Here is a 27,568-nt window from a genome sequence, read left to right on the forward strand (position 1 = left end):
TCCATGTGTACATGTCTATATGTATGTGAGCACATGGAATGAGTGTGCGTGCACAGGACATGCGTGTATGTGGAGCCAGAGGTTTACATGGGAAATCACCCTCAGCTGACGTCTGCCTTGCTCACTGGGCATAGTCTCTCGGAGCTCACCGACTCTGCTCTTCTCACCAGGCAGCTTGTTGGGGGAGCTGGTCTCCTTCGGAGGCTGAATTACAGATGGGTCACCATGTCAACCTGGTATTTATTTATGTGAGTTCTCGTGCTTTCATGGTACGCACTTAACCACTGAGCCATCTCCCCTGCCCCTCTGCCTTATCTTTTGAGGCAGGCTCTCTCACTGAGTCTGGAATCTGCCAACCAGCTAGACTGGCTGGTAGCAAGTCCCATTTCCCTAGGGTTGGGATTGCAGAACTGCACCAATGTGCCCAGCTTTTTATATGGGCTCTAGAGGACTGCAGTCAGCTGCATCTTTATCTTAAAATGCGATTTTAAAATTATTTCTACTTGTGTGTTTGGGCATGCATGTGCACAGATAAGAGGACAACTTCCAGGGGCAGTTCTTTCCTTCTGGGTGGGTTCTGGGGGTGAACTGGGGTGCAGACGCTGCAGCAGTCTTATCCAGTCCACAGGTGCTCAAGATGTGACTGTGTATGACTGAACTAAGTAACTTGGCTCATGGGTCTTTGTCTGAAAAAGCTGAAGTGGACGTACAGCCATTGAAGTGGTTCATGAGGACTGGTCCTTGGAGGCGAGCATTCATCTATTCCGTTTTTACTGTCTACAAAAGGAAAAGCCCCCGATCTTATGTGGGTCCCGATTTCTTTGACCACCTTTTAGATACAAGTGTGTCAGAGCGCTGTTTCGCCAGACCCAGCACCAGCTCCTTCCTAATCCCGAGCGCTCGCTCCTGATTCTGAGCGAGCTTTACTCATGAGTAAGTACACTTCAGGCTTACCTTGTGAATGGCAGCCAACACCTGAGTGGAAGGTCACAGGCGAGCGACAGGCCATGGTGATGGCAGTGATGTAGTCCAGCATGCAGGCAGTATGTACTCAGAGCACAGTCACCTGCTATTAGGTCAGGGATTCAGTGTACAGGGCAGAGAAGTGAAGGAAACCCACAGGACACAGGCCTCTGTATGCTTTAAAAGAAGCCTTCTCCTGGGGTGGGGGGCGAGTGCCATGCCAACCACTCTCTACTTTCTAAGCCAAACGCCAAAAAGCGCAACGGTTTCAGTCCAGTGGAGTCCTGCCTTATCGTGGGCTTTACATGCAATTGAATCTCACAGATGTGTATCTTCAGACAAGGCAGGCACACCTACCAAACAAGAACGCCATCTGCAGGGACTAAGAAAAGTACTTAAACCCACCACTACTTGCAAGCCACTGGATCCAGTGAGTCACTGGCTCACGCAGTTCTCAGGGCAAAGCACACTGCACAGAAGCGTGAATGACTCGCAGGGGGGACGAAATGATGCTAATTCCTTGAAAGAACCAACTCTGCCGTGGCCATGGGCAGTGGCTCTGAGTCCCCGGGTTCCAGGCTCCACTCAGTTTCTGAAACAGAGCACTGCCATCAGGTCACTTGCTGGCCCGGGCAGGCAGCACATGCCGGGCTGCACAGAGGAAGAGCCAAACTCCTAACCGCTCAGCAGTCCATGAACCACAGGTTGTTCTGGGAACTTCAAAATAAAAACGTGTGTGAAAATTGTATCATTCATTTTCTATTGAATGAACAAGTAAACATTTAAAATTAGGACAAACGAGCTGGGCATGGTGGAGCATTCCTTTAATCCCAGTATTTGGGAGGCAGAGGAGGATCTCTGTGAGCTTGAGAAATAAAAATGAATGAATAAATAAATAAAGACAATAATAAAATTAGCACAGTTAGTCAGTGGTAGCTATGTAAGTGTGTAAATCTGGATATTTTATTTCAAGTTATACAGAAGTCTGCTAATGTTTGTTCAAACTGGAACAGAAGCAATGTCAGGTAGAAAAGAACAGATATAGTGTTTCTTCAGCCTGCCATGAAGGCTCCAGTGTGTGAGGAGTCAACAGAACAGGGTCAGGCGGGCCTGACTTGCCTTCACCTGGAGCTGTCCATGGAACTCACAGCAGGCCTGCTTGGTTCTGATCCAGGCCCAGGTGGCATCCCAAGGCTACGACCTGCTTTCTTCTTTTTCCTCAGTGAGGGTTTCCCACATTGGCTTCTTGATATGTTCTGGCAACTGCTGTATCTGTGTCTAAAACCAGAAACAAACCCAATTGGAATACAGTGTGGACTTTGAAATGGACTCTGCCTACAACCAGATCTATTGACCTGCAACATCCTCCTGCTTCTCGCTGATCCCTTTGCCTTCAAGGAGAGAAGGGAGCATAAAGCATGGTGCACAAGCTGTCTGACCCAGTGACCAGGGCTGTCCTGTGCTCCCCAAGCCTAAACGTCTGTTAGAGAGACTTCCACAGTGGCTTAATGAGGATGTTTGTGGTGGTGGGGTGGGCCTAACTCTGTTCCCAGGGTGCCACAGGCCCTCACCCCCACAGCTAGGACAAGGCTGTATAGTAAACAACCCAGCTAGGCCCCTTGAGGCAGGAATCCAAGCCTTACCTTTGTTACTTCCATGGCGACCCCCTCGGGTAAGTTCCGCTGGATATATTCCAAGTAGACACTGGCTGTGCACCCAGTCAGGTGTTTTAACTAAAACGGAAACATGAAGACATCTGCCACAATGCCAGATCACAGATCTTTGAGTTCTCTGTCCCTGTCACTCTCTACCATGCTCCCTCCAGTGATGAAGCCTGTTCTAAGAGATCTTATACAGAATCTCATTTTAAAACATACAGGAGGCTGGAGAGATGGCTTAGTAGTTACAAGCCCTGGCTGCTTTGCAGGGACCCAGGTTCAATTCCCAGCACCCACACAATGCCTCACAACCTGTAACTCCAGTTTCAGGGGATCCAATTCCCTCTTCTGACCTCTGCTGGCTGTAGGCACACATGTGATGCATAGACATACATGCAGGAAGACCTCATACACAAAAAATTAATGAAGCTAAAGAAGTTTTGTTGTTGTTGTTGTTGTTGTTTTAAGATGTAGGAGCCAACAAGGTAGCCCTCAAAGCCTGACAACCTGACTGCAATCCCTGGCACTCAGCGTGGTCAAAGGAGAGCCCCCACCACAAGCTATCCTCTGACCTCCACACACGGATGTGGCCTGTGCCCCTCTCCACACAGATAAATGTTTTTGTTTTTACTTTTCAAGACAGGGTTTCTCTGTGTAGCCCTGGCTGTCCTGGAACTCATAGACCAGGCTGGCCTTGAACTCAGAGATCTACCTGCCTCTGCCTCCTCAGTGCTAGGATTAAAGGCGTGCTCCACCACCACTCAGCACAAATACATAAATGTCAAAAAAAAAAAAAAAAGAAAGAAAGAAAAGTATCCATCCCCTGACTGAACCTGATGAAAGGCTTTAAAAGTTCAGCTACATGCTAAGGAAAGGTTTTGGGTGTTGCACAGATGCAGATGGGCTGACTGAACCCACCTCTAAACATCTGTAGAGCGTCCTCATCTCATACTGAACTCTGTGCTTCTTAAAAATGTGCACCGACTTGAGAAGAGTGAATCGCTCTATTTTCCTTGGTGGTTCGTGTCTGAAATGAATGGACAGGACAAACTTTAGCTCCGTGATGTCCCATGTGAGTCACTGCTATCAAAGCCTCAGTCTGCAGCTTTGCAGGTCAGACTCGCTCAACTACAGGCACTAACCACCACTTACTGACTCCAATTGCCAAACCTCATTTCCAACAGCTGCTTTTACAAATCTCAGGCCAAAATAAATACTGCAGACAGCAAGAGGAACCTTCCCCACAGCCCCATCAAGCAGTGCCATGCAAGAATGAGCATGCGCGCGCGTGCGCGCGCGCGCACACACACACACACACACACACACACGCGCGCGCGCGCACGCCATCTGATCCTTCCTAAGGCCCTCCCTCCCTCATGCACCCAGCACACCAGTTATGAAGAATGGCAACAGTGTGGGCAGAACTACAATGTCTGCTGTGTTAGGGGAGTTTACGGATACACTGACAATCCCAGAACAGTCTGTTTGGGGAAACAATTTAGTCTTTCGTTTGTGCTATGAGGATAGGCTGCCAATGCCTCAGACAGCCCTGCTCAACACCAGAAGGAGCAGGTGCCAAGAGGCAGTTCCCTTTACCCTGCAGTGACTTTGAGACCTCATGAGCTCATCTTCCTTGAGGCTCCAGGGAGGTGGTGTTGCTCAGGGTGGTTGCACATAATGGAGGGTTAGCCAGTGAACCCCCATGGCCAGAGTATAAATGGAGCACTGCCTCTCGTGGATCCCAGACAGAAGGCTTCCTGGGTTGACTTACGTCTAGAAATGGTTTCTTTAATTTTCCTTGTTTACTCAGTCTAGTACTTAACAATTCTAGCTGACATGAAGTGACGGTACTTCCAAGATAATACAGGGCAGGCTTCAGCTTTACCCACAAACTTACCCTGTTTTACACAGTCAGGTTCCTGGCTAATCACACGAGGGCAGACAAGTCAGGTTAGGAAAGGTCATACTCACACATTAATAGAAATGCCAAGTTCTTTAGCAGCGAGAACGGCAAAATACTCATAACTGTCTAGTACAGCCTTGTCATGAGCTTTCACTAAAATGGACAGGCGTTTATACAATGTGTCTGGCTCATCGGAAGTGGTTATCTAAAATAAAAGAGAGAAGTTTTGGTTTTGGTTCTTGTAATATTACCAGCAAATTTAACGTATTACTGATTGAACAACTTTCTAATAAATGAGAAAAATGGTAAGCGATTCTTGAAAACAACTAGCTTAACTACTTCCAAGTCACACCGATCTGCCAAATGACCTTCCAAACCTGTCAATCCACAGAGGATCAAACAACCTTCAAGGTTACTACAAAATCACCATGAATGTTCCAAATTCATTATTACTGAGCCCCAGATTCTAGTAAGAGAGGATTCAGGGTCTGCTAACAGATGACGTGGGAAGGAGCTGGGCTGAAGAGCTATCTTCTGGCGGCCGGATAGAGAGCTGTCTGATTTCCTGCCTCTTCCGTGTACTCATGTTGAAGGTAGCACACTTGTGCTAAAGCTCAAGCATTTCTGTGAGGAAAAGCTACAAAGACACAAACTAAAGTGCTTACAATCGTTACACACTGCTATACAACTGCTGAACACTGTAATTGTTATACAAAGCCCAGCTAGCTCTATTCATCCTTTTTATTAGGATTTATTCATGTATGGTTGGCCTGTCTTCACACAGAAATTACTCATGTCTAATTAAAATGTTATGACACTAGCTGGACCTTCCACACTAATACCTAAAGACCTTAGAAATAATGGGCTTGACATTTCTGACTATCTTCCAAGAGGTGAATTATCTTCATTTCCTTCACCCATTAACTGGTAAATGTTATTACTAATCCGTGAGTCAGGGTTAAATGACTTCACCCCTGAAAAGATAGCTACTTAGTAAATAGAAAGGCAGACATCTATTCTCAATTATTCCAAATAAGATGGTTGGAAAAACAGAATTAACTATCTCTACATCAAAATTGGGGATGTAGAGAAGGTTTACAGTCCTAAGATGTGTTCTGTTTGATTCTTGCAGGGTTTATCTTATTTATTTAAAATTTTGTGGTATTAGAAAGTTCTAGGCAAGAACTCTACCACTGAGCTAGCCTCAAGCTTCCCTATTGGCTTCTAAAGCTATTGTGAATTTGCACTGAATCTCAACAGATTTCTCGAAATGTTTTGTGAGAACATTATCGATTTAGCACAGAATAGTTAGACATCTAACATTACAAGGTCTTAGAGGTCCTCAAGTGACTAGGACAAGCAGTGAGGAGACTGTGTGTGTGTGGCTTGCACATACTCGAGCACCCTGGCATGCACGTGAAGGCGGCCCAAGGAAAACTTCTCTACTATGTGGGTTCTGGGAAATGCACTCAGGTCAGGCTGATGAAGTGCCCCTACCCACTGAACCATCTTTCTGGTATTTAGGTCACTATAACAAAACATTTGGCATGCACTAACTTGTCTGTGTGCATGCCGTGGCACACATTCGGCGGTCACCTGAGACACCTCTCATGAACGGCTCTCACCTTTTACCGTTCGGATCCTAGGGCTGCATTCAGGATGTCAGGCTGAGTGGTAAGTGCCGTTGCCACTGAGTCAGCTCACTGGCTGGACCATCTATTTTGAAACAGGGTTTCTCATTGAACCTGGTACTTATTGACTGGCCTAGACCAGCAGGCCAGCAAGCCCCAGGGACTCCTTATCTAGTCCCCTTAGCACTGGGATTATAAGCACATGTTGCTGTCCCCAGCTTTCTACGTGTATGCTGGAGATCCAAACGATCCAAACGATCCAAACTTGGGTTCTCACGCGGTGCTCCAGCCCTCCACCACTTCTCACACACAGGCATGGTCGTGGAGCATCTGAGCTGGAGCATTTACATATACATTCTCATGGATATCTCTCTTTTTTTTCTTCAAAGATTTATTTATTTTTTATGTACACTGGAGCTTTGCCTGCATGTATGTCTGTGTGAGGATGCCAGATTCCCTGGAATTGTAGTTACAGAGAGTTATGAACTGCCATGCTGTGGAATAATCCTTTCATATACTGTAAAGATCTGCCACTCAAATTGGTTTAATAAAAAGCTGACTGGCTATTAGCCAGACAGGAAGAATAGGTGGGGTGACCAAAGGATGCTGGGAAGAAGGGCAGAGTCAGTGGAGTCACCAGCCAGACTGAGAAAAAGCCATGGGCCTTGGGGTAGCACACAGATGAAAAGAAATGGGTTAAGTTGTAAGAGCTAGTTAGTAATAAGCCTGAGCAATTGGCTGAACATTTGTAATTGAGTCTTCTTGTTGGTTATTTGGGAATTGGTGGGCAGCACAGAAAGTTCTACCTACACTACCATATGGGTGCTGGGAATTGAACCCAGGTCCTTTGGAAGAGCAATCAGTGATCTTAACTGCTGAGCCATCTCTCCAGCCCCAATATTTCTAGTATTTATTAAGTGAATAAAGAAAAAGGAAACAGTTGAACACTGTGGATGAATGATTCCATGGGCCTGAATAAACCATATATATGGACTCACACCAAACTGAAAAGAGATTTTTTGTTTTGTGTTGTTTTTGAGACATGGTTTCTCTGTATAGCTTTGGAGCCTGTCCTGGGTCTTGATCTATAGACCAGGCTGGCCTCGAACTCACAGAGATCCACCTGGCTCTGCCCCCTGAGTGCTGGGATTAAAGGCATTGACCACTGCTACCTGGCTTTCGTTTTGTTTTTTAAAAAGTAGAAATGGAAGGATTTGGAATTTTTACAACTTTAGAAAAAAAAATCCCAATGGGCTATGATGATGCACATCTTTAATCCCAGCACTCAGGAGGCAGAGACAGGCAGATCTCTAAGTTCAAGGCCAACCTGGTCTACAGAGTGAGTTCCAGAACAGCCAGGGTTATCCAGAGAAACCCTGCCTTGAAAAAAACAACAAAAAGGGAAAATAAAACAAAACAAACACCCAAGCAAGAATTAGGAGTAAAGACATATGTAGTTTTCCTGGTCCTGCCTGGCCCAGTCAGGACATATCTCTCTCACTAGCATCTCCTAAGTAAACACACAGAGACTTATATTACTTATAAACTGTATGGCCGTGGCAGGATTCTTGCTATCTGTTCTTATATCTTAACCCATTTCTATTAATCTATACCTCACCATGTGGCTCGTGGTTTACCGGTAGCTTACATCTTGCTATTCATCGCGGCAGCTGGCAGCATCTCCGATTCAGCCTTCCTGTTCTTCCAATTCTCCTCTCTGCTAGTCCTGCCTATACTTCCTCCTGCCTGGCTACTGGCCAATCAGCATTTTATTTATCAATCAATCATAGCAATACATTCACAGCATAGAGAACATCCTACATCAAACATATCTGTAACCTTATCATTTAATACAAGGCAGGAGGATTAGGAGGTCAAGGTCATCCCTGGCTACATAGCTAGTTCAAGACTAGTCTGGGCTAGACAGCATTCTTGTCTTAAACTCTACAAGGTCACATAGCTACTTGTGTATTCCCACTGTGCTGATGATCTGCATCAATGTGAACAGAGCATGGCAAATGCCCAGGCTCAATATTCAAAAGATAAGACTTGAAGGCTACAGAAAGATTATTTTTCTGTAACATCAAAGATTCAGCATTGCTAATTATCGCACTCCTGAATTATGCTGAGCTTAGAGTAAGAGAGCACTCATTAGCAGTTATCTGGAATAAATACCACACTCCCTTAGGACTTACTGGGATAGCATGCAAACAGCACAGGAGCTCCCAGGGACCTCAGACAGTCCGCAATGTGCATCTGCTGGTGTTCTAGGATAAAATGGTGCAGGTGTGTGGGAAATAGGCCGGAATGAAATAATCAGGGGGAAAAAAAATGAAATTGTTAATGTAACTCCCTTTGCTGTTGCTGTTTTTTGAGATGGGGTTGTACATAGCCCAGGCAGTCCTTGAACTTGCTATGTGATTGAGGATATCTTACCTCTAGCTCCTAAGTGCTGGAGCCAGAGGCCTGCACTGCCATGCCCTGCCTAATGGGGGTTACCTACCGTAGGTTTGGTCAAATCCCTTGGAACATCAATGTGCAGGTTTGACAACGGTGCCCACTTCATATTGGTGCTGCTGTGAGGAAGAGAGGTCTCGGTCAAACAGCACGGGCCTGTTTTCTAGCACAATAAGCACATCTAGTGGAATACTTACAGCAGGAGGCCGCCAGTTTGGGCTGTACTGCACTTAGAACCATTCACAGACAAATTCCCCAGTTCCTAAGGGAAGGGAAACGCAGGTGTCAGAAACCCCAAGTCAGAAGGTGCACGGTGTTCAGTTAAGGGTCTTGGTTTTTCTGAGGAAGATACTGGGCATGAAAATGACCAAATTAGATTTCATCGAAAACAAAATGCTTACTGCTCTTAGGACCCCGGTTCAGTTCCCAACACCCACCCTTCTCTAACTCCAGGGCATCTGGTGACCTCTGGCCTCCATGGGCACTCACATGCATGTGATGCACAGAAAACTCAGATAGATAGGTACACACACAGACAACACTCAGCTAGGCATGATGGTGCATGCCTTTGACTGGAGTACTTGGGAAGTGGGGCAGGAAGATCCCTGAGTTCAAGGACAGCCAGATCTAGAATGACTCTGTCTCAGAAACAAAACAGAACAACAAAAATCTTAAAATTACATGTCTGTGTGATTTGATCTGTTAACAGCTGGAATAATCTTTGCTTGGCTAAAGCACCTTGCCTGTAAAGAAACACAACACACATCACGCCCATACCCATCATTACTACAGGGCAAGCCACCCCAACTCAGCACTGCCCAAACCCTTTCAGTGAGCGCCCCCTGGTGGAACTGTTTTAGGAGGCAACCAGCACTGTTCAGAACTTGGGGTTTCTCATCCACCCAGTAATCCTTTAAACTTTCCCGAGATTGAACAGTGTAGCCCTGGGAAGCAGGGAAAAAATAAATAAATAAATAAATAAATAAAATGAACGAATGAATGAATGAATGAGTGAATGAACGAATAAATAAATAAAAAAAATGATTTAAGAAATCTTTAAAAAGGACAAGTAAGTAATCTTTAAGGACAAGTAAGGCTTAGCTAACAGTGCATTTAAAACAGCCTGTTTTCAATGGCCTAGTGGTGAATGAACGAACACCTTTAATCCTAGCACTCAGGAGGCAGACGCAGGAGTATCTGTGAGTTTGGGCCAGCCTGGTCTACAGAGCAAGTGCCAGGACTACATTGAGACCCTGTTTCAAAACAAATAAACAAACAAACACCCAAAGCAGCCCATGCTTCTGCTTCCTTGTTCCTCACTCATGCTGTGAGATACCAACATCCAATCTGACTTGGCTTACATGCAGGAACAGAAACCAGGCACAATGCAAGAGCATGTGTGATTCCCCACTTCACTCATACCATAAGCTCTCCTACATCGGTGACCCCAAAACCTAACAAGCATGATGACTCCCAGTCATATTCATCTCTAAAATGTTTGTTTCTGAGGCAGGGTTGCATGCAGCACCACCTGGCCTCCAACTGGAAGATGACCGTGGCCTCCACCTCCCAGTGTTGGCTGTGAGCCACTGCACCTAGCTTTATTTAGTCTTTGAGGGCTAGGGTGTGTGCAGATCTGGCTGGAAAATGTTTTTCTTACAAGTGCAAAGGTTTCAGTCTCTAGCATCATATTTTTTTTTTAAAATGTCTTCATTTGTATGGGTGTGTCTACATGCATGTCCATGTATGCGCAGGACAGAGGAAGCTGTTGGGTGTCATCCTCTGTCATCTCACCTATTTCTTTAAGGCAGGGTCTCTCCCCATCCCCAGACTTAGGTTTTCTTGGCTAGTCTGGAAGCCAGAAAGCTTCAGGAGCCTTCCTGTGACCCCTGGTAGTGGGGTCACCAGTGAGCACGAAAGCCCTGCTCCTGAGGCTGCATCCCAGTCCTCAGAGCTGTGCAGCAAGTGCTTAAGCCACTGGACCACCTCTCTTGGCCCTGTATATTTAAGACTGGTGGATATGAAAGTGTGGCTAGGACCTCTCAGAAATCCTTAAGACCTTTCAGAAGGTCTGTAACCAAAACCGTTTCATAGTAACAATAGATATGACTCAATACTTTTCTGTTGGGGTTGGGGATTTAGCTCAGTGGTAGAGCACTTGCCTAGCAAGCGCAGGCCCTGGGTTCGGTCCTCAGCTCTGTTTTCATTCTCTCACAGGTGTACAGTGGATGTTTCCAAAGCTGCATGAGTTGTACTGTATAATAAAGGCAGAATGCAGAAACAGACCTGAGAATAAAGCATCAGGCACTTAAACATTACTCTTCATTAAATTTGCTTTTGAAAACCTTTCTAAAGTGTTAACTATTAAACATGTGAAGACTCCAACGCAGAGGACCTGAGTTCCACTGAAGGCTAGGAACGCAGTTCAGCGGCAGGACCTTTGTTGTGGGCAAGGCCCTGGGTTCAGTCTTTAGCATGATTTTTTTTTTTCTCTTTTTTTGAGACACAAGCTCAGAGAGCCCAGTCTATTTTTGAACTCTGTGTGCAGCTGAGAATGACTTTGAACTTCTGATCCTCTGGCCTCAACCTCTCAAGTGCTGGTAGAACAGTGTGGGCCACCACTTCCTGGTTTATGTGGTGATATAGAACCAACCAAGGACCACCTTTAAGCACTTTAGTCAAGTACTCTAGAAACTGAGTTACATTCTCGGGCCCCCTTTTTTTCATTCATTTGTTTCTTTTGGGGGTGGTGGTGGTGGTGTTCGAAACAGGGTTTCTCTGTGTAGCCCTGGACCTCGATCTGTAGGATAGGCTGAACTCGAACTCAGAGAAATCTTCCCGCCTCTGCCTCCCAAGCGCTAGGATGTGTCTTTATTTTTTGGAGAGTCTCGATTGCAGGCCCGGCTGGTGGCAATCTTCTTGCTTTCCAAGTGCTGGTATCAGAGTGTGAACCATCACATCCAGTTCCCAGCTTAATTCTCTAAACTACTAACTGGCCACTGGTGAGACTCACGGAGGCTGCGAGGCCAAAGTTACCGCCTTGTTAAGTTTCTTAGTATTTATTTTGCGACAGGATCTCAATAAACTCAGAATCCTCCTGCCTCAGGGCCTCCCCGGCGCTGCGATCAAAGGCATGAGAAAGCCGGCCAGGATTTCCGTCTTCAGAGACGCTCTCGGAGCTCCCCCCGCCCTGCCCTCCGACACCTCGGCGTCCGTCTCCCCGGAGAAAGGAGACGCCTCGGTGCAGTGCCACGCCAGTGTCCGAGGCTAGCTCCCGCCTCCTCGGAGCCCAGGGCTGTTTCCATTTCCCTGCCTAACGTGAAAGGTGGGTTTCTGAACAGACTTTCCCATCTTTCCCGCCCTGCCGTCGATAGTCCTCGTTCCTATCTCAGCAACTGGCGTGGGGTCCCGAGACAGAAAAGCCAGCCCTGTCGCTTGTAAACAACCCAAGGTCGCAACTCTGGAGGAGGACTCCGGCCGGCCGGGCGGCGGGCGGCAGCGAGACCCAGCGACGGCGCCTACGGCTGGCCGGGCCCCCGCCCGCCCCTTTACCTGCTGCAGGCGCCTGCACACAGCCACACTCGCCGCGCGCGCCGCCATCTCGGTGCCCTGACCTCTCAGGACCGCTTCCGGGGTCACAGCGTTGTTCTCAGACCATAGAGTTCGACAAAGAGAGAGAGAGAGAGCGTCTCCTGGTGTTCCCGCCCTGAAACAACCACAGAGACGTGGTTCTTTGATTTTTGTTTAAATTTCGACTTTATTATTTACTTACTTACTTGATTATTAACTCATTCATTTAATTTTTTGAATGGGTGTGTCGCTTTTGTGGTGTGGGTAAACTGGCTTCAGCCCCTATCTAGTTACCAAGTTCTGACCAAACGCTGTTTATCCTAAAATCCTGTTTGTCTTGGGTGGTTCAGTTTGGTTAGAGACAAACACAACAAAACACATACTTGGAAAAGAAATTTACTGCTACTACTGAGTCCAAATTCTAACATTTTTACCTTGTTGCAAACCCTGTTTTATTCTTAAACTTTCTTCACACCAACTAGAATGCTTGGTTTGTTAATAGAAAAATTTAAGCTTTGTTTTTCAAAATATCTTCACATGCAATTCAACATATTGGAAAGCTCTACAGTTAGGAGCTCTGGTGTCTGTTTAGCTGGGTAACTTGTTCAAATTTCTTCCCTACTCTGAACCCATTTCTCATATGCCGAGTAGAGATGAGAGGGTAAAGTGTACTTAGAGTAGAGGATTCATAAGATACTGTATAGTGTTTAGTACAATACCTGCCACATGATAAGTGCCTTCCTTTGTCACACAAGATTTCTTCTATATCCCGAGTCTTAAGAGGTTGCTGGGGAGATGGATGAGGATCAACTTCATGAGGACACATAGTATCTCAATAAAGCACCATGCAAATGTAAAGTTGTGTCTCCCCCAAGTAGGTGTTGGTTGCCTTATTCAGCAGGGGAGAGAACTAAGCCAAGAGTAGAATGATTTGGTCCAGATGGCGCAAATGGATGAAAGATCTAAGAGTATGAACCACTTTCCTGCTCCCCAGGCTGGCTATGTGGGGGTATTTCCATGCCTCAGTATGGAAACAGAGTCTTCATTAGTACTTGGCTGGACTTGGCTATGCCCTACCTGGACAGGCCACCCAGAGGCCTCCTCAGAATTAGGTTCTCTCTAAATTGTGACATTCAAGGTGGTCTCTGTGGTACTGTTGGTACTGTTCTGACAGTACCCCAACATTCATCTCCCTGCTACTTCTAAACTTTGCATCCATGGCTCTGTATGGCATTTCCACGATGGTTCTTCTGCCAGTCTCCTGTCCTTCTGGGTGGCCTCAGCTATCTGAGTGTGCCGCATCCTTGATGATGGGCCACTTGAAAATGATTCTCACTTATGTTACCCAATCTCATCCTCATGAAAATAATTGTATCTTAATTTTTAGGTGAGGAAACTGAGGCTCAGAGACTAGTTGAATTGGTCAAGGTCAGATGATGAGTTACAACTGAATCCATAATCATCTTCACAATCCTAGTTCAAGGCCTGCTCTACCCTGTGCAGTGGGCTGGGTCTGTCTATGATGATGATCAGCTTTTGTTGTCACTTTTGGAGGAGGGGACTGAAGGTTCCCACCCTCCCCTACCCCCCACTTCACAAAGAAAAGAGAGTTGAGTTTTTATTGACTTGGTGGCATGATCTGCTCATTGGAACCAGAGAGACGTGCTTTATGTAGCCTTAGGACTGGATGCCCTCCACTCCTCAGAGGCCAAGCTTGGCCTTTCTCTTGATGGTCTCTCGCAGGTGAGATCCAGCTCGCTCAGGACTCTACATGTGGCCATGGCAGCTGCCTTTGGTTCCTCAGATTTCCCCACGTCTGTGATCAAATGTGGGGGTTTACTGATCCCCTCATTCTCCTCATGTAAGTCAGGTCATAAGTCATAAACTATATTTCAGTGTAATGCCTCAGCGGCAAGTATGAACCTTGTGCAATTAGCCAGGACAAGGTGGGAGTCACCATGTCCAAGTCAGGTTTTCTACTGCTTTTACAAAAAAACATGACCAAAGCAATGTGGGGGGATCAAAAGATTTATTTGGCTTACACTTCCACGTCACAGTTCATCATCAAAGGAAGTCAGGCCAGGAACTCAAGTAGGCCAGGAAACTGGAGGCAGGAGCTGATGCAGCAGTACAACCCTGGAGGGGTGCTGCTTACTGCCTTGCTCCTCATGGCTTGCTCAGTCTGCTTTCCTATAGAACCCAGGACCACCAGCCCAAGGGTAGCCCCACCCACAATGTTCTGGGCCCTCCCACATCGATCAGTAATTACGAAAATGCCCTATAGGCTTGCCTACAGCCTAATCTTAGAGAGACGTTTTCTTAATTGAGACTTTAGCTTGTCCAGCAACCACTATAAAGGAAAAGCCAGGTTTTGCCATCAGTAGAGCTGGCATGACAGGGTCAGCCACTTTCACATTCTGTATAAAACACACACTTGTATTGCACGTTGCAAAAAAGGAGTTGGCACACACATGCCATTATTAGCTTAGCACATACACTTTGGTCATGGTTTGCTTGTTTAAATGAACTTTTTTTTTTTTTTCGAGAGCTGAGGACCGAACCCAGGGCCTTGCACTTGCTAGGCAAGCGCTCTACCGCTGAGCTAAATCCCCAACCCGGTCATGGTTTGCTTGTTCATGGTCTATGTTAACTCTTCCTCCCAGCCCCAATGTCCCTGGAGGAGGTTTGATACTGACAGATAATAACTAGATTCATGGTTTTTCCTCCAACATATTTTATTTATTAGTTGTGTATGTGTGTTAGTGTGTGTGTGTGTGTGTGTGTGTGTGTGTGTGTGTCAGAGAACAGAAAACTTTTGGAAAGTGGCTCTCTTCTTCCACCATATGGGTCCTGGGGAATTGAACTCAGGTCTCCAGGCTTGGCAGCAAGAACCTTTACCTGTTGAATCATCTTGGTGGCCTCTACATTCTGGGTTTCAAGCAGAGTTTGGGGCCAAAGACCCATGGAATGAGGGAGGAGTGCATGGGGGTGATAATGAGAGGCACAGAGACCTCAAATCTTAGAGACCTGGCCAATCACTGCCCAGAGGGGAGAGACTGACCTCTAAATGACAGACTGCTATAGCGAGAAATTCACAGAGTCTGCTTAAAGGGCAAAGGGATTGATTGATTGATTGATTGATTGATTTTTAAAGATTTATTATACAGTGTTCTGTCTGCATGTGTCCTTGCAGACCAGAAGAGGGCACCAGATGTCATTACAGATGGTTGTGAGCCACCATGTGGTTGCTGGGAATTGAACTCAGGACCTTTGGAAGATCAAGCAGTGCTCTTAACCTCTGAGCCATCTCTCCAGCCGGCAAAGGGATTTATTAAAGAAAGGAAACTTCACAAGACAGAATAGAGGAACTGTCGCAGGGTCCTGGAAAATGTGAGGCAAGGTCCCACACTGTTCTGCACCTGAGACTGTCCCAGCATCCAAGTCCCACGAGGGAGAGAAGAGAGAGGCTTACCTGCATCTCAGAACTTAAGGGTCTCCTTGAGGCCACGCCCCAGGGGCATGTACTTCAAGGTCATAGGCAGGTAGATCAATCACCTGCTGCATCTCTAGGGGTGGTGCTTCAAGGCCATAGACAGAACAGCTACCCACTACAGACTGCCTTTGTTGTGGAATATTATTTTAAGATATGTTACATTTGCTTATTCTATGGAGCATTTGTTTAACAATGCAAAGATGTGTTGCATTCTTTTATGTTGCATTTGTTTAACTCTGTGAAGCTGTGTTACTTTGCCTGTCTAAAACACCTGATGGTCTAATAAAGAGCTGAATGGCCAATAGCGAGGAGGGGCTGGCAGGCAGAGAGAATAGACAGAAGGAGAAAAAGAAGGAGGAAGAAAAAAGAGATCAAGAAGTAAGAAAAGAAGGGGCCAGTCATGGAGTAAGAGTAAAAGTAAGATTACAGAAGAAAAGGAAAAAGCCCAGAGGCAAAAGGTAGTCAGGATAATTTAAGAAAAGCTGGCTAGCAATAAGCCAAGCTAAGGAATATAAGGAATAATAAGCCTCTGTCATGGTTTGGGAGCTGGGTTCCGGGCTCCCAAAAGAGTAAAGAGCCCAAAGAGGAAAAAAACCCAACAACCTGCCTTTGCTTCCCCCATATGATCTGCTAATAAGAGATGAGACTTCAGGTCAGTGTTTAGGCTGTTAGTCCACAGTCTGCTTGACAGCTCTCTGGATGAAGTGTAGTTTTAAAGATTCAGTTCTTGTCTCTGCTCATTGGTTTCTTTAGGCCACAGGCAGCAGGTGAGTCTGGAAACTCTGGGTATAGACAGGATCCTGGGAGCATACTGTGTGGGCACTAGCAGCGTTCTGAAGCTGGGCAAGTATTACAGTTCCCTTTCCTACAGCCAGAACTTTGAAACATCCCACCCCACTGAGAGGGGCAGTTCTTGAGAGTTCCTGCAAGGGCACCTTGCTTTCCGCCCAGAGAGCAGGGCAGGTGCAGGCAATTCTAGGTTCCATTCTATTTTGACTGTTTCAGTTGTTCTGTTTTTGAAGAAAGCCCCCTTCAAAAGATTCGTTCTCTTCTTTTATGTATGTATGTATGTATGTATGTATGTATGTATGTATGTATGTATGTGTATACTCTGTGTGTATGTGCCTGCTGAGTGTCATGTCCTGGAGCTCAGAGTATAACTCTCAAAAGTTGGTTCTCTCTTCCCATCCAGGGATCCAACTCAGATTATTAGGCCTGGCCCCTTCTGTCTGCTGAGCCATCTCACCATCTCTTTTTGAGATAGGGTCTTGTGTAGCCCAGCCTGGCCTAGAACTTGCTATGTAGCCAACGCTGGTCTTGAACTCCTGACCCTAGTACTTACACCTCCCAGGCACTGGGATCATAGGCAAGCACCTCCGTACTCAACTTTGCCTCTCTTGCATAAAGGAAGCAATCCACCTCTCTAGAGCTTTTGTTGTTTAGAATTACTTTGTTTTCCCCAAATATTCTTTTATGTAGAGATATCTGTGATCCATAGATCACATCTGTTTCTCTTATGGATGTATTGCTCAATTCCTTAAAGTGCCTTCCTAATTATATTTTGATGAAAAAACCCACCCAATTTCTTAGAACATACATCTCAGCTGACTGGCTGTGCCCAGGGAAGATGACCCTTGTGGAATTCAAATTCGACTTTCATTCTAAAAAGAATGAGTGCTCTTTCTTAGACAGAGTGTACCTGGGAGAACAGAACAGCTTTACCGGGTGGCTGTGGAGTGCTGGCTATAAATCACCCTGGAGGTGTGTGTGAGGCAGTTCCTGGTATTGGTAACGTCTACACTTTGCTCTTCCAGTGGCTAAGTGGACCGCGCCCCACCCCCCCTCGTGTGCCTTGTTCAGTATTCAGTTCCTAGTGAAGGAATCGGCAAGGTCATCTTAGCGTTCCTACATTCCACAGTGTCCGGTACAGAGCGACTCACGAGGAGACTGAGTGCGGTAGTGGGACTGGAATCTTGGCCTCTAGAAACCGCCTCAGCTATAATCCTCGCCATATGTGTACTGCATCTAGATCAGCTGTTTAATTTTATATAGGATCATCTAAAAGAACAATTAAAATTCAAGTTAAAAGAGGGGGCTTCGAAGATCAAGATGCTGAATGAGAAAGCTTCACTTAGGGCAAACTGTATAAAACACAGATTTTCAAATTTTTTCTCAAGTTTGCTGCTGGCTACTAAAAAGTAAATGTGGATGCAAAGTGGGCTCGTGGACCAGCAAGACCCAGCAGGTTTTTGGCACCCAGGAGGTCGTGGACGCCTGCTCCGGGGCTCTCATTGAAGGACTCCATTTTAGGCTCTATCCCAGTAGAGAAATGTATTTCTGCTTAGTGGAAAAATATTTCTGCTTAGCTCGTACAGAAGGCTTCCACTTTGTAAAGCTAGCCCGCAGCTCTTGCAAAAATAAGCTGCTTGTGGCAGAACCACCTTGTAAAACCTCCTAAAAGCCACAAGATCCAGCCGGATGGCTGAACACCGAGCGACCCCACTCCCCTACCCATGTGTGGTCCAGCCGGATGGCTGAACTCCGAGCGACCTCACTCCCCAACCCATGTGAAACTGCCCTATAACAAGCCTGCGAGCTTGAGCTTTGGGGTCTTCAGTCCCAAGCTTGACTGATTGACCTGTGTGCACGCGTACAATAAACTGTTTCTGTGTGACCTGATATCGGAGTGAAGCTTCTGGTTTCAGCGCCGACTCTAACATTGGAGGTTCCACCGAGATTGTCTTCACGTCTGGTGGTGAGTCGGCTTGGGAGGGTGAGCAGCTGTCCAGGCTGCTGTGAGGACTCCTGGACGGTGGGGGACAGACGTGTCCGGAAACCCACAGGCTGCAACTCTGGAGGACGCTCTAGAGTGTGGGGATCCTGTAAGAGGGACCCCTTTGGACACCCTCTTGCCTAGGAGGTTTTTTAGAAGGCCCAGGCCGCTAGATAATCTTTTGGTTTCATTTTCTATGCCATTTTGCCGGCTTGTCCTGTCTCTGTGTGTTGTGATTTCATTTGTGTCCTTCGGTGTCTTATTTTATCTGTTCGGTATGGGACAAACTGCCTCTACACCACTCTCTCTCACTCTCTCTCATTGGTCAGAAGTGTCGGCTCGTGCATCGAACCTGGAAGTTCGAGTGAAGAAGGGAAAGTGGCAGACTTTCTGCTCATCTGAATGGCCCACCTTCGGCGTGGGGTGGCCCGCTGATGGTGCTTTCGATCTGAACCTTATTAGGGCAGTTAAACAAAAAAACTTCATTCCAGGTTCACATGGGCATCCGGACCAACAAGCCTACATCTGGGTCTGGGAAGACTTAGTGGTGGACCCGCCTAAGTGGGTTTGGTCATTTCAGGTCGGCCCGTCTGCACCACCTACTGATCATACCTCTCTCCTTCTAACCAAAACCTCTGATTCACCTAAATCTTCCACTCCCCCATTGATCCCGACACCTGCACCCCTGCCAGAGTCTCAGGCTGATCTCATTTCTCTTGACCTAGACCACCCCCCCCCCCCCCCCCCCCCCCCCCCCCGCCGCCTTACAGATCGCTGCCGCCAGCGGGGGCAGGATCTGGACCGGTCCCGGTCTCCCCTTCGGGGCCTGCACAGGGCACTCGCCAGAGAAGGGCACGCCCTCATGATGAGGTCCCACTGGCAGTCACACTGCCCCTACGCCCCGTTGGGGGAACTATTGATGATGGGGCTGGAGGAGACATGCCTGCCCTCCAATACTGGCCATTTTCTTCCTCAGATTTATATAACTGGAAGAATAATAACCCACCCTTTTCTGAAGACCCCTCCCGCCTAACTGGACTCCTAGAGTCCATCATGTTTTCCCACCAGCCTACATGGGACGATTGCCAGCAACTTCTGGGGGTCCTTTTCACCACAGAAGAAAGGGAACGCATCCTCCTGGAAGCTAGGAAGTTGGTCCCTGGACCGACGGGCAGCCAACTCAGATCCCCAATCTCATTGATGAGTGTTTTCCCCTGCGGTGCCCAACATGGGATCCGAACACTCCAGAAGGTAGGGAGCATCTGTCCCTCTATCGCCAGACTCTAATGGCAGGTCTCCGTGCAGCGGCCAGAAGGCCCACTAATTTGGTTAAGGTAGGCGAGGTTCTTCAAGGGTCTGAAGAGACCCCCCTCTGCCTTTCTTGAGAGACTCATGGAAGCATATAGAAGGTATACACCCTTTGACCCACAGTCAGAGGAATTGAGGGGAGCAGTGAACATGGCCTTTATAGGGCAGTCTGCCACAGATATATGGTGGAAGTTGCAAAGATTAGATGGGTTACAAGGGCTGAGCCTGAGGGACCTGGTTAAAGAGGCAGAAAAAGTCTATTATAAGCGAGAGACTGTGGAAGAAAAAGAGGCTCTGTTAGAAAAACAAAGAGAAGAAAGAGAAAAACAGCGGCAAAAACGCCAAAATCGGGATCTAACACGGATTCTTGCAGCCACGGTAAGAGACGGGCCGGGGCCACGGGGGCGAGGAGGAGGAGGAGGTCGGGGAGGCCGTCCTCCTTTGGGACCAAATCAATGTGCCTACTGCAAAGAGGAAGGTCATTGGGTCAGAGAATGCCCGAAGAAGCAGAAAGGGCGGGGCCGGCAGGTCCTCGCCCTTGGGGACTGAGGGAGTCAGGGTTCGGACCCCCTCCCCGAACTCCGGGTAACGTTTGAAGTGGAGGGGACCCCAGTGGACTTTGAGGTGGACACGGGGGCAGTTTATTCAGCCATCAAGCATCCACTAGGCCCTCTGTCTACCCGAAAGTCACTGGTCCAAGGAGCAAATGGAAGCAGAGAGAGACCCTGGACCACCCAGAGAACAGTCAACTTGGGAAAAGGTACTGTGCAACATTCTTTTCTGGTCTTACCTGACTGTCCGGCACCCCTATTAGGTAGAGACCTCCTGACAAAACTGGGAGCTCAGATCTCCTTTACCTCTCGGGGCCCAGAATTAAAATTTGCCCACCCGAAAGTAGGGGACCTCCATCTCCTCACGCTAGAACTCCCAGCTGCTGAGGAATACCGGTTGTATGGAGCAGTGGCAAAAGCCTCTGTAGCCACTGTTTCACCGAACAATGAGGAGTGGATTCATAGGTTCCCTAACACGTGGGCAGAGACAGGAGGCCTCGGACTGGCTAAGGAGCAATCCCCAGTGGTGGTCACCCTCAAACCCACCGTGGTACCCGTGCGAGTAAGACAATACCCGCTTAGTCGAGAAGCCCGAGAAGGCATAAAACCCCACATCAAGAGGTTTCTGGAACTGGGCATACTGAAACCATGTCAATCAGAGTGGAATACTCCGCTCCTGCCTTTAAGGAAGCCAGGAACAGATGACTACAGATAGTCCAGGACCTGAGAGAAGTAAACTCCCGGGTAATAGACATTCACCCTACAGTGCCCAACCTTTACAACCTCTTGAGTACCTTACCTCCAGAGCGCAACTGGTATACTGTTCTGGATTTAAAGGATGCCTTTTTTTGCCTCCCTCTCCACCCCAATTCTCAAAAGCTCTTTGCCTTTGAATGGTCAGACCCTGAGGGAGGGGGGACAGGGCAACTGACATGGACCAGACTTCCGCAAGGATTTAAGAACTCTTCAACTATTTTCGATGAGGCCCTACACCAAGACCTTCGGGAGTATCGAGAAACCACCCCTGATGTCACCCTCCTCCAGTATGTAGATGATCTACTCCTGGCAGCTGAGACTCGGGACGCCTGCAAACAAGGGACTGAGAAACTTCTGGATACCCTGGCCAGCCTGGGGTACAGGGCGTCTGCCAAGAAGGTGCAGATCTGCCAAAACAAAGTCATCTTCCTCGGTTACTCCTTGGAGGGAGGAAAGAGGTGGCTCACGGACGCCCGCAAGAGAATCTGGCCAGCATACCGGCTCCAACGGACCGCTGGCAGTTATGTGAATTCCTGGGTGCAGCTGGGTACTGCCGGCTCTGGATTCCAGAGTTTGCTGCCATCACAGAGCCCTTCTCTCCCTTGTTAAAAGAAAAGACCCCCTTTGTCTGGCAGGAAGAACACCAGGCTGCATTCGAAAAGTTAAAGAGGGCGCTCTTATCCGCTCCGGCACTCGCTTTCCCGGATGTGAGGAAGCCATTCACTTTGTACTTGCATGAGAAGGGTGGGGTGGCTGTCGGCGTCCTAGTACAAGCCCTCAGTCCGTGGAAAAGGCCAACCGCTTACCTATCCAAGCGGCTCAAATCCTGTGGCCAGGGGATGGCCGACTTGCCTCCGGGCAGTGGCTGCAGCAGCCATGCTGGTGCAGGATGCGGACAAATTGACTTTGGGACAGCATCTGACTGTGATAGCTCCCCATGCATTGGAGAGCATTGTCCGCCAGCCGCCTGACCGATGGCTTAGCAATGCTCGGGCCACATATTATCAGACGACTCTCCTGGACCGGGACCGCATCACCTTCAGGCCCCCATCCGTCCTGAACCTGGCCACCCTCCTCCCAATTGCTAAACAAGAAGAGGAGGGGGTGCCGGTTCACAACTGTGGTGCCATTCTGGCGGAAGAAACCGGGGTCTGGACAGATTTAACGGACCAACCGCTGGCCAACCCTGACCTGATATGGTATACAGATGGCAGCAGTTTCCTAAATGAGGGCCAGCGGAGAGCGGGAGCGGCAGTAGTGGACAAAAATAAGGTCATCTGGTCTAGCAGCCTCCCAGAGGGAACCTCGGCTCAAAAAGCCGAATTGATTGCGCTCACCCAAGCACTTACCATGGCAGCCGGTAAACGGGCTACCATCTACACAGACAGCCGGTATGCATTTGCAACCGCGCATGTGCATGGGGCCATATACAGGGAGAGGGGACTGTTAACTTCAGCCGGAAAAGAAATTAAAAATAAAAAAGAAATCGAGGCATTATTAGACGCCATCATGCTGCCTCATGCACTGGCCATCGTGCACTGCCCAGGGCACCAGAAAGGTGACTCCCCAATTGTGGTCAGAAACCGGAGGGCTGACCAGGAAGCAAGGGAAGCAGCTCTCTGAGGCACCAGGCACCTGATAGTCCACCTATCACCCCCTGAAAGCCCGGTCTCTGAAGAACCCCCATCCCCCGAATCCCTGAAGGACACGCTGGAGCGAATCCACAAGCTGACCCATCTGGGTAGCCGAAAGTTAGTTCAACTCACTGAAGAAAATAAAACTCACTCCCCGTCTGAAAGGAAGCGGATGGCAGAGGAAGTGATAGCGGATTGCCAAGCCTGCCAACAGGTTAATGCATACCCTGGTCGGTTGGCTCCAGGAAAGAGGCTACAAGGAAGTTGGCCTGGCCAACATTGGGAAGTAGATTTCACTGAAATACAGCCGGCTAAATATGGCCTAAGGTATTTACTAGTGTTTGTAGACACCTTTACAGGATGGGTAGAAGCCTACCCCACCTAAAAGGAGACTGCAGCAATAGTCGCTAAGAAAATCCTGGAAGAAATCTTCCCAAGATTTGGACTGCCTCAGGTAATTGGGTCAGATAATGGCCCAGCGTTCGTGGCCCAGGTAAGTCAGGGACTGGCAAAGGTACTGGGGATTGATTGGAAGCTGCATTGTGCATACAGACCCCAGAGCTCAGGACAGGTAGAAAGAATGAACAGAACCATTAAGGAGACCTTAACCAAATTGACCATGGAGACTGGCTCTAGAGATTGGATGATGCTCCTACCGTATGCCCTCTTTAGAGCGAGGAATACCCCTTCCCTTAAGGGCCTTACCCCTTTTCAACTGCTCTTTGGTTATGCTCCCCCAGTTAAGGACCTAGCTTTCCAGAAAGGGGAAATCATGCCTTCCTTCCTATCTGACAGACTGCGAGCCTTGGCGGTGGTCCAGCACACCCTGTGGAAACAGTTGTCTGCTGCGTACCAGCCCAGTGGAGATGGTCCTGCCCACCGGTTCCATGTAGGGGACTTCGTGTATGTCCGCTGGCACCAACATCAGACCCTAGAACCTCGGTGGAAGGGTCCCTATCAAGTCCTGTTGACCACCCCGACGGCAGTTAAAGTTGACGGAGTTGCTGCGTGGATCCATGGCTCCCACCTTAAGCCCGCTTCTGCTCTGGATGTGGATTTGGACTGGACTGTGGAACAGACTGACAATCCCCTCAAGCTTCGGATCCGACGTGGAAATCAGCCGAACTAATCCGAACCAACCTGTGAGCCAAACATGGCAAGTTCTGTTAGGGGCAGGGGATGTGGTTTGGGAGAAAACCGGTAGGCACCCCCTTTGGACTTGGTGGCCTGCCCTGGAACCCGATCTCTGCCACATGCTGGCGGGAGCAGAAGATTTTGACATCCCAACCACTGACCCGGCAAACCCAGGTGAACCAGAAGTGTGCACCCAAAGTGGACGCTGCCCCTGTTCGAGTTACCCGGCAGGGTGCCAAGACCCGAGGGCCTGAGTGGCCCTGAGAAAGAGACCGTTTTATGTGTGTCTTAGGGATGGGAGAAGCAGGTCGCTAGCGTGCTCTTGTGGGCAGCATGAAAGTTACTATTATAAGTCATGGGGATGTGAAACTACAGGGGACGCTTGGTGGAAGCCGAGCTCATCCTGGGATCTGATCCAGGTAAAGAGGGAGACAGGTGGGAATGAACCCCCACTCTCTCAAGATTACTGCCGGAGCACACCTAGGACAGTCACGACCCTATGGTACGGGTTGGGACCTTGTACAGAGTTTGCCTGCAACCCCTTGAACATCACTTTCACCTAGGCAGGAAAAGCATCAAGAGATTGGATAAAAGGTAGACTGTGGGGCCTGAGGGTATATCACCAGACGGCCTATGATCCAGGAGTCCTATTCAAAATCAAGTTAATAATAAACGCCGACCCTTAGCCGATAGGCCCTAATAAAGTATTACAGGACCAGAAAGCTCCTCCTCCTAAAACAAATAATAAACGGGTACCCCCGAGGCAAATACCCCCATCTAACTCAACCCGTCAGAACCCCTCCACCCCCCCCACCACCCCCCGCACCCCCCCCCCCCCCCCCCCCCCCCCCCCCCCCCCCCCCCCCCGCTGACCACACCGGCTGTCACGAATCCCACTCTACCAGGGTCAGGAAAACGGTTGATAGACATAATTGAAGGGGGATACCAAGCCCTCAACTCTACTCAGCCCAACCTTACTGAATCCTGCTGGATTTGCCTCCAAGCAAGTCCCCCATACTATGAAGGGATAGCTGTTAATGGGAGTTTCACCTATAACACCTCCAACAGCTGCGACTGGGGAACAAAGCATATGCTAACCTTACCTGAGGTGACTGGTTTAGGAACATGCCTAGGACACTCCCAAGTGCTGGGAAGCAAGCTCTGTGCACGTACAGTGAGTGTGTCCTCTTCTGACACATCTCAGTACATAGTCCCCTCATCAGGTTTATACTGGGCATGCAATACTGGGATCACACCATGTGTCTCAATTGCTAGCTTTAGCCAATCTAAGGATTTTTGTGTGTTAGTCCGGATTTACCCAAGGTTAGTTTCTTATTCAACAGAAGAATTTGAAGGACATTTTCTGGGCAGAACTCAGTTCACACAAGAACCTGTCAGTGTCACCCTGGCTGTTCTATTAGGAGCAGGTATATTGGCGGGGGTCGGGACTGGAACTACAGCTTTGATTGAGGGCCCTAGACAGCTAGGGATTTTAGAAGCCGCAATACAGCAAGATCTAAGGGCAATAGAAACATCCATAACTGCTCTGGAAAGGTCCTTAACCTCCCTGTCAGAGGTAGTCTTGCAGAACAGACGCGGCCTAGACTTACTATTTTTAAAAGAAGGAGGACTTTGTGCCGCCCTAAAAGAAAACTGTTGTTTCTATACTGACCACACAGGGGTGGTAAGGGAATCCATGACAAAACTCAGAGAGAGACTGGATGCAAGGGAAAGGTCCATACGGGGCTCCCAGAGCTGGTTTGAGGAATGGTATGAAAAATCACCCTGGATGACCGCCCTGCTCTCAGCCCTCACGGGGCCCCTGATTGTCCTGCTCCTAGTACTAATTATTGGACCCTGTGTCCTGAATCGGATTTCAGGCTTTGTTCGGTCCCAAATAGACGGGGTTAAAATGATGGTCCTGAGACAAAGATATCAGCCTATACCAGAGACCGACCTTTAGGATTAAAGGTCAGTACAAGGAGAGGAGGGAATGTAAAGGCTCCATTTTAGGCTCTATCCCAGTAGAGAAATGTATTTCTGCTTAGTGGAAAATATTTCTGCTTAGCTCTTACAGAAGGCTTCCACGTTGTAAAGCTAGCCCGCAGCTCTTGCAAAAATAAGCTGCTTGTGGCAGAACCACCTTGTAAAACCACCTAAAAGCCACAAGATCCAGCTGGATGGTGAACTCCGAGCTACCCCACTCTCCAACCCATGTGTGGTCCAGCCATCCTCCGAGCGACCCCACTCCCCAACCCATGTGAAACTGCCCTATAACAAGCCTGCGAGCTTGAGCTTTGGGGTCTTCAGTCCCAAGCTTGACTGATTGACCCGTGTGCACTCGTAAAATAAACTGTTTCTGTGTGACCCAATATCGGAGTGAAGCTTCTGGTTTCAGCACCGACTCTAACATCATCATGCCACAAAATGAATATATTGAATTACACCGTAAACGCTATGAATAACGTTTGGATTACCATGAGAAAAAGAGAAAGAAAGAAAGTTGGGAGGCCCATGAACGTTCAAAGAAGGCCAAAAAAAAGGATTGGCCTGAAGGCTAAGCTCTACCACAAACAGCACCATGCTGAGAAAATACAAATGAAAAAGACTATTAAGATGCACAGAAAGAGAAACACCAAACAAAAGGATGATGAGAAGCCCCCACAGGGAGCAGTACCTGCCTATCTGCTGGACAGAGAGGGACAGTCTAGAGCAAAAGCACTTTCCAACATGATTAAGCAGAAACGCAAAGAGAAGGTGGGAAAGTGGGGAGTCCCTCTACCCAAAGTTCGGGCCCAAGGAGAAGCAGAAGTATTGAAAGTTATTCGAACAGGAAAAAGAAAACAGAAGGCATGGAAGGGGATGGTCACTAAAGCCTGCTTTGCTGGTGATGGTTTTACAAGAAAACTTCCTAAATATGACAGATTCATTAGGCCAATGGGCCTGCGTTTCAAAAAAGCCCATGTCACACATCCTGAGCTGAAAGCTCCATTTTGCCTGCCAATACTTGGTGTGAAAAAGAATCCATCCTCCCCATTATATACAACTCTGGGTGTGGTCACCAAAGGTACAGTTATTGGAGTGGACTGGAGTGAGCTGCGCCTCGTCACACAAGGAGGCAAGGTAATTTGGGGGAAGTATGCCCAAGTTACCAACAACCCTGAAAGTGATGGACGCATAAATGCAGTTTGATAGTGACTTACTTCCGTTGAAGACTACCCACCTTTAGCAAAACACCATCACTGTGATTTTGTGAATACTATCAAGCTGTCTACCCTATGCAGCTGCCCTCAAGGAGTATTTATTAAACTGTAAAGGAAAATAAAAACTGCTCAGTTTAAAAAAAAAAAAGTAAATGCGTATAAAATTTTGGAAATTCATATTAAAATGCAAATCAATCAGGGTGGACACAGCTGTTGTTGAGGACTTACAGTTAAGATTTCCTTTCTTGTTTTGTGTGTGTGGGGGGGGTAGAGGGTCTCACTGTGTGGTCCTGGCTGACGTGGAACTCACTATGTAGACTAGGCTGGCCTCAAACTCTCAGGGATTTTGCCTGTCTCTGCTTTCCAAGTGCTGAGATTGAATACTTCAGTTCGGAAAATAGCATGTCTTCAAGTGGCTCATCTATTACCCAAGGAGCCAAGGTCAGTCCTTATTTTCCCAGGCAGGAGCACTTACTGAGAGTAGAATCTGACCAGCAGACTAAACCCACTGTCCACAGAAGTTATCAGACAGAC

At 47.9% G+C, this 27,568-nt stretch overlaps 1 protein-coding gene and 1 pseudogene across 2 annotated transcripts; one reads left to right on the forward strand and one right to left on the reverse strand.

The window, feature by feature from the left end:
- Window positions 1–1,896: 1,896 nt before the first annotated feature.
- Mrps10 (mitochondrial ribosomal protein S10) lies at window positions 1,897–12,230 on the reverse strand. Of its 2 annotated transcripts, none has more exons than XM_036168504.1 (7): window positions 12,165–12,230; window positions 8,810–8,874; window positions 8,659–8,728; window positions 4,593–4,729; window positions 3,540–3,648; window positions 2,607–2,696; window positions 1,897–2,241 (listed from the first exon to the last, which is right to left on the reverse strand). In XM_036168504.1, exons 1-7 carry the CDS (start codon window positions 12,210–12,212, stop codon window positions 2,158–2,160), a joined length of 603 nt encoding a protein of 200 aa, XP_036024397.1. In that variant the 5' UTR covers window positions 12,213–12,230; the 3' UTR covers window positions 1,897–2,157. The 2 variants fall into 2 exon arrangements, with proteins under 2 accessions (XP_036024397.1, XP_036024396.1); XM_036168503.1 differs by having other exon boundaries at window positions 8,659–8,731.
- A 14,018-nt stretch (window positions 12,231–26,248) lies between these two features.
- LOC118569822 lies at window positions 26,249–27,023 on the forward strand (annotated as a pseudogene).
- Window positions 27,024–27,568: the final 545 nt, after the last annotated feature.

This window comes from Onychomys torridus, chromosome 18 (genome assembly GCF_903995425.1).
Source record: "Onychomys torridus chromosome 18, mOncTor1.1, whole genome shotgun sequence".
Lineage (NCBI taxonomy): Eukaryota > Metazoa > Chordata > Mammalia > Rodentia > Cricetidae > Onychomys > Onychomys torridus.

Coding starts and splice junctions, on each gene's coding strand:
- Mrps10 (XM_036168503.1), bottom strand. CDS start 12,212: ATGGCGGCGCGCGCGGCGAGTGTGGCTGTGTGCAGGCGCCTGCAGCAG. Junction 8,732..8,809: donor CAAACTGGCGGCCTCCTGCT/GTAAGTATTCCA, acceptor TCTTCCTCACAG/CAGCACCAATATGAAGTGGG. Junction 4,730..8,658: donor GGGATTTGACCAAACCTACG/GTAGGTAACCCC, acceptor CTTTTATTTTAG/ATAACCACTTCCGATGAGCC.